Source organism: Lytechinus pictus, chromosome 9 (assembly GCF_037042905.1).
Source record: "Lytechinus pictus isolate F3 Inbred chromosome 9, Lp3.0, whole genome shotgun sequence".
NCBI classification, from domain to species: Eukaryota; Metazoa; Echinodermata; class Echinoidea; order Temnopleuroida; family Toxopneustidae; genus Lytechinus; species Lytechinus pictus.
In genome coordinates this window covers 3,944,993-3,959,056 of record NC_087253.1, presented here as the reverse complement: position 1 = coordinate 3,959,056, position 14,064 = coordinate 3,944,993, and the positions used below count along the sequence as shown (strand labels likewise).

The following is a 14,064-nucleotide window of genomic DNA, read 5'->3' as shown; positions in this document are numbered from 1 at the left end:
ATAAGGTACATTACTTTTACCGTGTTTACACGTGCACCGGCTTTTGGTTTATCTTGCACTGCGTTTACACGCTGTCACAGCTCGCGGTGCAGAATCGACTCGCGTGGCAAAAACCTGAAATGATCCTCTCACCAACAATATACATTATAATAAAGACAACGCTGGATCCGTGCGCTTACAAGTACGTCATAATTGTTAAGTAAATAAAATGCGCGCCAATTGCCAATGCAGAATCGGCTTTCTACATGTAGAAAAAAAGCAGATTCTGCATCGGCTCGTGGTTCTGAACCTACTACTTTGGTGGTGCAAAATTGCCGAACCTGCACCGAGAGCTGATGCAAGTTAATTGCGTTTACACGCAACAAAAAAGCAGATTCTGCATCAGCTCGCGATTCTGAAACGCGAGCCGATGCAGCGTGTAAACATGGTATTTGTTGCATACTTGTAGATAAATATAGTTCTCCACATAAGTGAAAACTTAGAAATAAATGTAGCCAATGTAATGCGCGATTGAAAATTGCTTTGATTACATTTTTTAAAAACAAATAGTTCACCCCTATATCAAAGAGAATGTTGCTGGAAACTGATATACAAACATCAATAAAAGGTAAAATTGAAAGTTAACCCCGTTTATTGAGTACTGTTTATGTAATTTGAGACTAAAGAAAGATTTTCAGGCATAATATTCAGAATTATTCCCTTTCATTTTTGTTAATATTTATTTCTACTGAGGTACTCTGGTCAAGACATAGAAAGCATTTCAGGAAACAATTATTGATTTTCACTGCAATTTAATTGCTCTGATCCAATGAGGTGCAAGGATTTCAGCACCTTATAACAAATAGTCATTGAAAATCACTGTCCACTGTTTAATGACATGCTCCACATAATGATTCTTTGCAGTGGCGTACCTAGGATTTTCCACAGGGGGGGGGGCAAAATCGGCCGCCCAAAAATATGACAAGCCAAAAAAAAAAAAAAAAAAGGTCTTCAATACAAAAATAAAGGTTTTCGTACCAGAAACAATTTGACAAGCAAAAAAAAAAAAAAAAAAAAAAAAAAAAAAAAAAAAAGGTCTTCAAGCACGTCAGGGGGGGGGGGGGGCAAAGAAGGTATTTTAAGCTCGTCAGGGAGGGCAGTTATATGTCTTTTGTATGGGTTGTGGCTCCCCCCGTAGGTACGCTAGTGATTCTTTGTAAGGCAGATCAAAATTCTATGTGTCACATGATTAGCTGAATTTTTTATCAAAATTTGACCGAAATGCCCAAATATTACTTAATAAGAATATGTATACCACTAGTTATTAAAAACTTAGCAACATTTACATGTATGGACTATGAGGCGTCTAGTAATTTGTACTACTTTTTGAGATTGAAACGCAAAATGTGCATTCGTTAGCATAGGTGAAGTTGTCACCTATGCTTATGAATGTACGTGTTGCGAGATATTTATCTCCCCCTGTGTATTAGGAACACAGTTCATTTTTACTGAGCTTTAATCATATCGGAACGACTACAGATAACAGATCTCAGGTGGATTACATCTATCCCAGACATTCTTGGGTAATAATCAATTTACTCCCCAGAAATGACAAATTAATGGGTTTGAGGAAATTGGAGATTGTAGATGAAGAAAATTTCCGGAACCGGAAATTTGAAATTAATAGTAATGGCAAAGAGACGATCTGAAAAAATTGGAAATGGATGGCAAGTGAACAAGAAGAAATGGATTGTTGGTTGCATGGTGACGTGAATTGGAGTATATGAATAACAATTGATCGCTCGTGATGCAAAACAAAGGAAATGGATAACTAAAGTGCTGTGTGACAAGAATCAAAGAAATGGAAAATTGGCCGTATATATACGCAAAGCAAAACAAATGGATAATTGGTTGCGCGTAAAGGAAATTGCCCGTAAAAGGAAATTAATGACACTGGTGGATTTCCATAGAGTTACGATTGATTGGATCAGTTGTAACTCTTTGTAAGACAGGCCCCTGCAGGTTGTGTTCACCCCATTCCCCGGCCAGGGCTGGTACGAAGTGGTAGTCAGGCGTTCAAGTTGGTGATGTGATGAGCCGACCTATGTGCGATTTCTTGTCCACTCTTTGAAAGACACCTTAGAAAAAAATGGCTGGCTATATAGCTTTGAATATTCACACGGAATTTCACCAAAAATTAAAACAGAACTCATCCAACCTTTTTTTAACCAGACAGTAATGCAATCAACGATACCATCAACTCTTGCTTGGATGTTACAGCTATCCCAATCCCGCCGCTTCTCTGATCTCGCCTACAAGATCTTTCCTGTCACAGTTTTCCAATGCCAAACAAAGATCCTCAATCATCCGTCTCTCATTTCCCCTACAAGATGACCGCTGCTTCCACAGTCTCAGCATTGCAAGAATACAATCCACCGCATTTGAATTGTCCTCCGTGACATGATCAATGTCTGCCTGGTTTAACCCAAGCCTGATTCCCAGGCGACGCCACTCCTGTCCTATCTTCCCCGCAAGATCACTTAAGTCAAGGTCGCATAGTACCCTGCTCTCTTTACAAGCTGTTAAGGATATCAAAGGAAGATATTAAAGATATATCACTTTTATAAAGTTTGAAAAAAGTATTCAACACTCACTCTTAAAATTGATAATGAATTTCTACCCTCTTAGATAGTTTGAAAAATATATATGGATGAGCTAGAGTCAAGATGAACAACAAATAATGGAATGTAATATAAATCTGCACATTTGCAATTCTCAATAGTGATTAAGGTTTCACAAAGCCAATTTTGAGTGAAGAGTGATTAGTGTGAGTCAAATGTATGACATTTTTTTCAAGAAAGGCAAGACATTCTGAACATTTGGTGTCACAACAGTTGCTCTTGTCTGAGTTATCAAAAGACAGAGGGTTAGGTTTAGGATTGTCATTCTTTCAATGTGCTTGTAAGTAAGAGTTAATGATTCACTTATAAAAAACAATACAGAAATCTGAACTGAAAAATGCAGAAAATAGAATAAATACTTACTTGATCTCCTAGACATCATTGGACTTTCAGTCCCTGAATCCACTCCCTCTTGAGGTATACCTGTAATCAAAATTGATTAAAATCAAGCCAAATGGGGGAAAACATTGGTATATTGGTAATATAGTGAAGATCTTTATATTCATGATGTAGTGAATTTGCATTACTTTTGAATGTTCATTATGAATAATAGCATTGCTGTCGTTTGTATGTTTGCTTCAATTTACTTTCTTTCCTCCTTTCTTCTCCTTTATCACTGATTATTCGTCTTCTTTTTCTCTTTTTGATCTTTATCAGGTATGTTTGTTATTATATACTCAACATTGTATGCACTAGTTCTCTATATTCAGTATAATGTATTCAATATATATTTCTATCAATTCACTACTCCTAAAGCTTCAATATGCCAGTTTTTAAAGCTATCTCCCAGTTTCTATACAATATAAGGATCATTTGTAGTTAGGCAATTGACTGTGACAATGATTATTTCAATAAATACCATAACTGCATCATTTATAACCAAATCTTAAACCACCTTCGATCAAGTGTCGCATATTCTGGGATAGACATAATTCCCTATGTTATTGTATGTTTTTATATGTTTGTATATATCCCGTTGAAAACTGAATGTTAGTTGTCCTTTAGGCGGCTATTTTCAGAATATATATTTTCACTCATTTATTCAAATAAAAATAAATTTTCTTCCATTGTCGCCAAAATTTAATTTTTCAATAAAAATTATACGAAATAATTTGTCTTTGAATAAAATATTCAATAAAAGAATGAAGAATTGCTCACCTACCCCCACAATATCTTACAGATATCCCCATAATGAATTTTTTTTTAAGAACCTCGCAAACTTACAAGGAATTGATTCCCTGTCTAATATCTCATTCAGTCCACCTCTGAGCTTAGGATCTGTGGTGTGCAGTTATTCACTGAAACATATACCTTCACAAAGTTATATTTTGATGGGGGCGTGCCTCACAACACCCTGATAGGAAGAAATAAGGAACTGACTACAAGGGTAAAATACAGGGTCTTGGGAACAAACTGGGTGGTGTGAAAACAGGGTCTACGGAACGGGATCGTAGAACTAGTTACGGTGCGCACTAATGCTGTGCATGTGGTTCTAGTGTGCCTCACAAACACCCTGATATGAGGAACTAAGGAACTGACTACAAGGGTAAAATACAGGGTCTTGGGAACTAAATATATACTGGGTGATGTGAAGAACAGGGTCTACGGAAGGGATCAAAGTACTAGTTACGGTGCGCACTAATGCTGTGCATGTGGTTCTAGTGTGCCTCACAACACACTGATATGAGGAACTAAGGAACTGACTATAAGGGTAAAATACGGGGTCTTGGGAACTAAATATATACTGGGTGGTGTGAAGAACAGGGTCTACGGAAGGGATCAAAGTGCTAGTTACGGTGCACACTAATGCTGTGCATGTGGTTCAAGTGTGCCTCACAACACACTGATATGAGGAACTAAGGAACTGACTATAAGGGTAAAATACGGGGTCTTGGGAACTAAATATATACTGGGTGGTGTGAAGAACAGGGTCTACGGAAGGGATCAAAGTACTAGTTACGGGGCGCACTAACCACTGTGCACGTGGGTGCTAGCCATGTATGGCGCTAGCGGCGTGGTATGGAGGGATTCGTGTAGCTGTGCATGTAGCTAGCTTTGCAGTGCTCACGCAGGACAATTATGGCAGGGCTTTGGAACAGAGATGTTTTGCAACAGGGTCTTATGAACAGGGAGGGGGGGCCTTCTGTCAATGGGAGTATCTAGAGAACTGAAAATGAGGGGGCCATCAAAGCGGCACATCCCTGTACCACCGATGTCTGTGAGTGCCCCCCCCCTCCCATGGACCCCTTCGGTCACTCAACCTACCGAACTTGGACTTGACCGAAGTAGTGGGGATCCTATGTAACCCACACTGGAGTGACTTCCGCTTGAAACAGTCTTGGAATAGTTTCTTCTTACTACACCTTGGGCAGAGGAAACAGATGTCGTACTGGATCCTCTTCGCCCAGTGCTGACGAAGACTATCTAGGGTCCTTGTTACAAAGTCCATTACCTGAAAAAAATGCATCAGGGTTATTAATAATAATAGCAATAATTAAAATAATAATAAAAATCACAATACTACTACTACTAATAATAATAACAGCAACAACACCAATAATAATAATAACAATTATAATGTTGTTTTATTTACTCAGGATATCACTTTGGTTTAAAGTGATTGGTTAACATTGGTTTGACTTTTAAAAAATCTGAGCTAGAAGGTCACACTTGTCACCTGTGTCTGTGATACGTTACAAAAATGAAGCCAAGAAAAAATTGCGTTCAAAAATCATAATTTAGTGCTTCAAAAATTGAAATATATAGTGACCGAAAACACCATCTTAATTTCATCCCATACACTTATGTGTACTATTTAGGCGTCTATAAGACACCTATTTAAAAAATCGGGGTTTGCCTTGTAGTTTTAGCTTTTCATTCTCAATAATGGTTGTTTTCAGGGTTTATTAGTTCTAATACATGCACTTGTACACATGTTTCATCTTGGTTTGAGAATTTTTTAAATCGGCTGCTCACAAAGTTAAACAATACCTTTAATAGGAAATTACTCTTCCAGTGGGCCCTACATAACATAATATGATATCATTACCCTTCTTCGATCTAACAATTAATGCTGAGCGCCTAGCAAGAAAGCAGAAGGTCCCTTTTTTATAAGTCTCTGGTATGACTCGGAGGGAATTTGATCCCAGACCTCCAATTTACGAGGCGCTCTTCCACTGAGCCACCATGCCCCATATTTCGGAAAAATGGTGAGTATCAGAAGTGACAGCTATTCAAAGGCACGAGTGAAATATCAAGAAGCAATTGATGTAAAAACCTAAAAAAAAACTGTTACAAGCTACTGAAATCCATGCATCTGATTTTTCTGTCAGTGATTTCTCACAGACAAGATGCTTAATGAAACACTCCCAAGACCTTCTCTCTCATAAATCTTTCAGTGGGATTCTGACAATTTGAGATTATCTTAAACCTGTGTTAAGACCCTGTTACATTCTTCTGTGCAAGCCTTGTGTGTCACGTACGGGGGACTTTTTTGCTACCCGCAGGTTGCCCAGGATCTAGCTAGGAATTCCAGAGGGCGATACAAAACTGTTCTTTTTGAAATTATGTACTCGGCTGTATTTGTTAAGATCTCTTTTTTATTTGTTTATATTTCTTGTTGTTTGTATTATAACCAAAGGAACTGTTGCTGGGCTAGTGCCATGAGCGTCTCTGGACAGTGTGTGCGCTCAATAAGAAATCATGATTATAATTATATCTCGCACGCAGTTGCCCACAGCAACGCACATAAGTCACATGCAGAAAAGTTTTGAACATGCTCAAAACTTTGTTGTGCGTTAGTTGCACGCATTCATTTGCAACTCACCCGCAAGGCTTGCACGGAATGACGTGACAGCTAGGCCTTTATTGACAATTTTCGTTTTCTATTACCAATGAACCTATCTTTACTCACGTCTTTGACAGCACTTGGAGAGGGAGGTTGATGATTATCATTTTCACCATCGGAATCTGCAACTGCGGCTTGGAATACAGTCACCTGAAACATCAAAGATAAAACAAAATAAAAATACAGACAAACCTGTGTAAGCGGCTACCTGTCTATAGTGAAAAACCTGCCTTTAGTGGCCACAAATTTTTTTCCCCAGTTGAAAGGATGTAGCTTTGCAAGGTTGGCTTACCTGTAAGTCAAACTTTTGGCATTGGCTTCTTGTAAAGCATTGCGGCCCTGGGCATTGGTCTTCTGCTTTTGAAACAAGAGCGTCGTGGGTTCGAATCACAGCCATGTGTTAATTTCCTTCAGCAAGAAATTTGTCCACATTGTGCTGCACTCCACCCAGGTGACGTGAATGACTTTCTGGCAGAAATTCATTCCATGACATGCTTCTGCACTGTAAAAGGCTGCGGAGCTAAAGCCAGGGTAATAATATCCAAGTTCTTTGGAAGCAAATAGGGATGTTATGTCATAATGTGATATGCGGTATACAAGAACTATCATTATTATGATTATGTAAAAATCATTTCCATTTGGTGGTTTGACTGTCAATCATTTCCATTATGATAATAATTTCAAAGTCATTTTGCACATAAGAGGTTTCTTGTTTTGCAATGAGCGTTTCACAGGACTTGTGTCGCAAATCTAAAGCTTAACCCTTTGAATCCTGAATTAATTTGGATGATCGTGACCCTCACCCTGAATGATTTACCGATATCAAGATTATCGGCAAAATGAAGGAATACATGACATTTGAAATAAATGATCTTCTATGCTGATGATTCGAGCCCAACCATGTCAACGGCACCTTACTCCGCTGGTAACCGGCTGATGTTGTATACCTTCCCGGAGTAACGATAATCTAAAATTTCGTCTCAAAATCACTGCTTTGACGGAAGTTAAAATTCACCAATAGCTTACACATAGTCCATATACAACTCACCGTGTGTTATCATACGAGCCCCCTTGGTAGGGTAGTATAGTTTGTTCTTTTTTATGCTAAAACTTATAAATGAAAGCCAGTCGTCAACAAAATTATCAATTGAATATCTCTAAAATGACGTCATTTTTACAGGGCACCTGATATCTAAAACCCTTGCTTTTCGAATCACATGACTTGAAGCCGGTACTCCTGTCTTAATTTTTAAGAGGGGTAGTGTAAGAGTTAAGATTGCATTTGTAATAGAATTTTTGGTTCAGAAGAATGTCAAAGATTAGGATTAGGGTCTATTCAAGTTTGGAGTTAAGTTTTTATGTTTGGCTCGACTTGCAGACTTTCCATCGGAGCAACTGTCGCCAGAGCAAATGTCATGGAACCGAAGATACAGGGGGAGAGAATCGGGAGATTCGTAAAGCAGATACAAACCAATAGCACCATCTCGAGTCCTCAACTACTCATACCTGGCCAGTTTCCTGACCCATAATGCTAGTGTAGTCTAGTAATATAGACCCACTTGAATGATAACATGCTAATTAACTACTCCATACATTTATACCGCAATAATTATGTTTACCAAGTAGCAAAACAATTACTTTTCCTCTCAAAACATTTTAGTTTCTCTATACAAATACAATTACAGGTCAATTTATTCTCTGTAGTATTAGTAGATATCTGAAACGAATATTTTAAGACTATATATTTATAACACACAGTCAATGAGAGACCACACACAGTTCACTCCCCCTTTAATATTTCAGAGGGGTTGTGCAAGAGTTCGGATTGTAATAGAGTTTTTGGTTCAGAATAATGTAAGGACAAGGATTATGGTTAGTTTTGGAGTCTAGGTTTTATGTGTAGATTTTTCATCGGTGCAATTGTTGCCGGAGCGTGGCCCCGTCTTACAAAGATTTACAATTGATCCGATCAATCGCAACTATGGACGGCCAGCGACGTCAACATCTATTATTCATGTTTGTTCAAAATATCTTCTAGCTATGATGTATATTCATGCATTCATTCTTTTCTTGAAAATTCATCGCGCTTCTCTTTGCATAGAAACAGACATTGTGCAAATTTTTCGTAGAAAAAATTATGACACTGATGGATTTCCATAGAGTTATAATTGATCGGATCAATCGTAACTCTTTTTAAGATGGGGCCCTGATGTCAAGGAACTGAAGTAACAAACCTTGATAGTCGCTTGATGGGGTGGTAACATCTCGAGTAAAGCATGGTGCTCGTCATCCACCATGAGACTGATCTGACGATAGAATAGAATAACGGATTCACCGTCTTTCTCTGTCATCCATCTTACTGCTCTCGTCATTAGACGATGAAACAGGCCATCTGTGGATAGGAGATATTGGCAATAGGTTATAATTATAATGATGATGATACTACCAATGATAATAATAATAATAATAATAAGTGTGGGCGTAGTGATCTCGCAGTTATATTTGGACTGTTTAAAAAGTAACAATCGTGGGTTATTTTAAATGCCTTAGCAAGCTGATGTGTAGGCCTATTATTTGTTTTATAAGACAGTGAAGTGGATTCTTGTTAATTGATACACGATCCACATCTCAAAAAAACAGTGATTAGTACCAGTCGTTAGCACATCTTCCTGTTAGCTAAAATAAATGACTGGTCATGCGGTAGATTTCAGCCAGCCAATCATTTGATTCAGATTTGTATCATCATCGTCGTCTCAAAACCATAGTCATCAGTACCAGTCATTTTCTTGTTCAGCTAAAATAAATGATTGTTCGCATGATATATTTCAGCCATTCACTTGATTAGGATTCGTATCACCATCCTCGTCTCAAAACCATAGTCGTTAGTACCAGTCATTAGCACGTTTTCTTGTTAGCTCAAATAAATGATTGGTCACACGATAGATTTCAGCCAACCAATCAATTGATTAGGATTTATATCATCGTCCTCATCTCAAAACCATACTGCCGTACGTTGGCAAAAGGAAGCAAGTTACAAAAGTATCATTTGTTGCAAATGACCAATGTGTGTTCGTTAAATGGAATTTAACAGCATATTTTCTCCAATATCTAATTTCCATAGAACGATCATTTCTTTCCCAAATTTTGCCTGAATGTGCAACATACAATGGGTGTTTCAGAAAAAACAATAACTCAAATTTGACTGATGTGCCACTTGCTTCCTTTTGCCAAAGTGGGGCTGCATAGTCATTAATATAAGTCATTATCATATTTTCTAATATTATCTAAACTAAATGGTCACATGATAGATTTCAGCCATTCATTTGATTGGGATTCATATCACCATCTTTATCTCAAAACCATACATGTAGTTACTATTACTAGTCATTAGCACATTTTCTTGTTAGCTCAAATAAATGATTGGCCATGCGATAGATTTAAACCAATCATTTGATTAGCATTCGTATCACCCATTTTATAATAACTACTATTCAACAGGGCCTAGCTAACCTGGTAGAAAGCCTCTGAAGTCAACATAGAAGTCGGTAGAAGATTTGATCTGTCCAATCTCTTCTGGAGAACAATGGGAGGACAGTCTGGAGGGGACGTAGTAGCGCTTCTTGATGTTCCTCTCGGCATCATCTGATACCTATCATAATAACAAATCAAATGATGATTAATTTACTGATAAAGTTGAAGTCTCACCTTCAAGCAGATTTACAAAATAACTTCTTTATATTTGGTAATTGTCAGAGTTGCTGCCTCGAGTTGTGTAGCTTGCATTTGAGTCATTACTCCAGAGCTGCCAACCACACTTGACAAAAAATCCTATTATTTCACCCAAAAAATCCTATTTTTAGACAAAAAATCCTATTCGTACCCGTTATGTACTTTCCTACTATACATCTCATTATTTTGTTGTGCTCACTGTAATTTTTACATCCGACAAGCAAGGTTCTACATTAACTTTTTTTAGTGCTGGCCCGTTCGGGCCACCAAAACCTTCAAATTATTTGTTTTGATGGCCCGATATTAAAGTTTGGTGGCCCCAAAAATATAAAGAAAAACATTAAAAATGAATACAACAAACTTCTGAAATATCAATTCTGCAGCCACTACCACTAAGTCACTTTCATTTTGTACATCTTGTATGTAAATCTTGTTTGCTGTTATTTTACTTTGCTAATTGATTTGTGGTAAAATATAAATTGTTCTATCATTGTAAATATGAAATGATTGAAAGAGAGTAAAATGTATTGTTCCCAGGATGTGTGGACTTTAAAAAAAATCTCTGTATAGACACACACTCATAATAGTAAAAATAGTGCAAGCTAACTCATATAAATGTACAAAACAATGATTTTTCCTTTCTTCCTCTTTGAATCCTAAAACCTAGATTATACAGGCTCCAAATCCCATTTATTTTTGTTTTCTCTTTTGCAGCATATTATAGCGGAGAAAATCACAGAAAAATATGCTGCAAAATTAGAACAATGCATAAAAGTGGGAAACGAGCAAAAAAAAATTAAAAGAATATTACAAAAAGAAAACAAAAATAATAAAAAATAAGTGAAATAAAACAAAAGAAAGAAAATGAAGAAAAACAGAACAGGAAAAAGAAGTAAAAAAGAAAAAAAAATAAAGAAAAAAAGAAACAAAAGAAAATGAAAAAAAAACTTAATAAAACAAAATTAATAAAAAATGGGGAAGGGGTAAAAATGAGAAGCCATTACAAATATTTTTAACAGCTGTACGTAGCAACAGTTTAAGCCAATTGAGCAAATAATTTTCACTCACCTTTTGGGGATGGCGCATTTCAATTTTTATAACCTTAATTTCGCTTGTATTATTTTTTCAGTAGAAACATATTCTTTAATCAGGCATATTCAATGGGAAGGGTTATATGGTTTAACCACTGTCAAAAAAAAATTAAAAAAAATAAGAAAACGGCAAAAGTTATATCTGGAAAAAAAGTGTGAGAAGTCCTTTACTTTGTTTGCCAAAATATTTGAAAAATTCACATTTCATATCAATGAAATGCCTTCCCAAAGTATTTTCTTTCTGAAGAGTGGTTTAAGAAGTCATTTATAAACAAAAAAGAAAAAAACGGCCTGCTTATTTTTTGCTAGAAAAGACACAGCTTCGAAAGAAACCAAGTATCAACATACATACAAATGCACATATGGGACTGTGATGTACTCACCTATGTGTATTAATACATTTGGAAATCGGTCTTTTTGAGTCAAAAGAGAGGTCATAATTCCTGTTTTTAATGCTTGCAAATAGTCAGTTTACACCAGATTTGAGTAATATGGACTGTAGAAGGGCAATTCATTGTTGTAAAATGTGACTTTGACATAGATTTTCAAAGTTCTGTGGAAGATTTCTTAGCAGCAACATTTCGTATCATAGCTCCCCGAGTCTGAATAGGCTGATAGCGCACAGATAGCTACATGTAGCTGCAGTGGTTTCATGCAAAGCTCACGCACGCCAGCCGGCCGCCCGGCTGGATTATAGCTACTGTATGCTATAGCGGTAAGCCTATGTACTGTCATGTGTGTGTGTATTTGTGTGTAGATCAACAAAAAGGGCGCATGACAAATTGGTTGCAATTTGAACTGTAAAAAGTTGATAAATGCGTGCAAAATCGGGAGAAAAATTGCGCTACTGTGAAAATTATTGGTTGCCCGATTCGGGCCACCAAAACTTAACATTTTTCAATAATGATTGCCTGAGGTGGATCTCTGTAATGTCGATCTTGCCATAGCTATATTTTCAAAAAATCGTATTTTATTTGTAAAAATCCTAGTGTCGTATTTTAAGTGAAAAATCGTACGGAATACGACAAAATCGTACTATTTGGCAGCTCTGTTACTCCAGTCCCTATTTTTCTTATAAGCAGCTTGACTTGGACTTGCAACAAAATACTAGGGACTACTTTCAATTCTACTTCTACTTTCAATTAAAATCAGTTCATAATGTTTTGCAAGAAGACCAAATCATCAAGGAGAGATATTTCGGTTTCAGCAAATTTACTATTATATCTCACCTCATTACATGGCCCTGGGATTAAGCGGCCCAAGTAAAAAAAAATTGTTTCTAGGGTCCTGCTTCATTATGTGCTTAAAGGCATCTTTCCCCTTAAAGCACATTCCCTGAAATTCTTACTTTACACATGAACATGACAAGAGCATTTACCTCAACATCTCCTTTCTCCTCTTCTCCTGGTTGGAGCTGCTCTACCGGAGCCTCACAGATGAGATCAAACTTGGCCATGAGCTGGACTAACGCTTCCTTCTGCTCTAGGAAACCCTTCCACATATGCTGAATCAACCTATCCTCCAAGATGCCATCATCCTCAAGGGTTGTCCAAGCATCACTTACAATTCCATCCTGAAATACAAAAGTAATAACTTTACACGATTACTATTAAAAAGGAGTAGTTTGTATGTCTTTATAGATATAAGCTGCTAGGTCGTACTTGTCACTTTTGTCTGTGATATCCCTTGTAAAAAAGTACTGCGATTACCGCGGTACTACTGCGGTACTACCACAGTACTACTGCGGTACAATTGAAGTACTTGTAGTACCGCGGTACTACCGCGGTACTACCGTGGTACTTATGCAGTAGTACCGCAGTACAATTGAAGTACTTGTAGAACCGTGGTACTATCGTGGTACTACCGTGGTACTTATGCAGTAGTACCGCAGTACAATTGAAGTACTTGTAGAACCGTGGTACTATCGTGGTACTACCGTGGTACTTCCGTGGTACTTATGCAGTAGTACCGCAGTACAATTGAAGTACTTGTAGAACCGTGGTACTATCGTGGTACTACCGTGGTACTCTTGCAATAGTACCGCGGTACAATTGAAGTACTTGTAGAACCGTGGTACTATCGTGGTACTACCGTGGTACTACCGTGGTACTCCTAATCACTAAATATGGCTCAGAATATGCTTATTATCTGTATCAACATCCATTTTTACTAAATAAACTGGTTTTTAACATTACAAATTGTGATAGCCAACAAATTCCTCATGTATTTCTTGGTTTTTAATTTCTTATGTATTTGTTTGATATTATATTTTTTTTGTTTTTCTTTTTATGGAAAAAATATTGAACATTATTCAACAACTTTTAGCCCCAAATCAAATGATTGCAGTGATGAAAAAGAAAAATAATGAGGGTTTTGACTATTCTTTGAAAAAAAAAACAATTCCCACAGGATTTGTACACAAATCACAAAATTTGGCCAGTTATGGTCTGCACTGACTAACTAAAAGCTCGTAATTTCAGAACAGTATACCCGTTCATCACAAACGTAAAATTGGTCTCAACAGATGCACAAGACTTCAATGAAAAGGATGATAATTATCCCGGGAAATTTATATAGGCTAATTAATCTTTACATGCAATATGGACATTGAACAGTAAAATCATGCGATGTAATATGTACGCGATTGTTTGACAATCGTGATCACCTGAAGGACGCATGCGCGTATCTCGAAAAATCACGTGACGCGCGTGCACCTTTTTTATTGGATCGTAGAAAG

General features: G+C 37.1%; 1 protein-coding gene across 1 annotated transcript; it reads right to left on the bottom strand.

The window, feature by feature from the left end:
* Positions 1–1,090: 1,090 nt before the first annotated feature.
* Positions 1,091–13,984, bottom strand: LOC129268896 (uncharacterized). Its single transcript, XM_064104504.1, has 8 exons — positions 13,818–13,984; positions 12,706–12,900; positions 10,018–10,156; positions 8,742–8,899; positions 6,574–6,657; positions 4,926–5,112; positions 3,024–3,083; positions 1,091–2,558 (listed from the first exon to the last, which is right to left on the bottom strand). The coding sequence occupies exons 2-8, from the start codon at positions 12,826–12,828 to the stop codon at positions 2,260–2,262; spliced, it is 1,050 nt and encodes a 349-aa protein (XP_063960574.1). The 5' UTR covers positions 12,829–12,900; positions 13,818–13,984; the 3' UTR covers positions 1,091–2,259.
* Between the last annotated feature and the right edge of the window lie 80 nt (positions 13,985–14,064).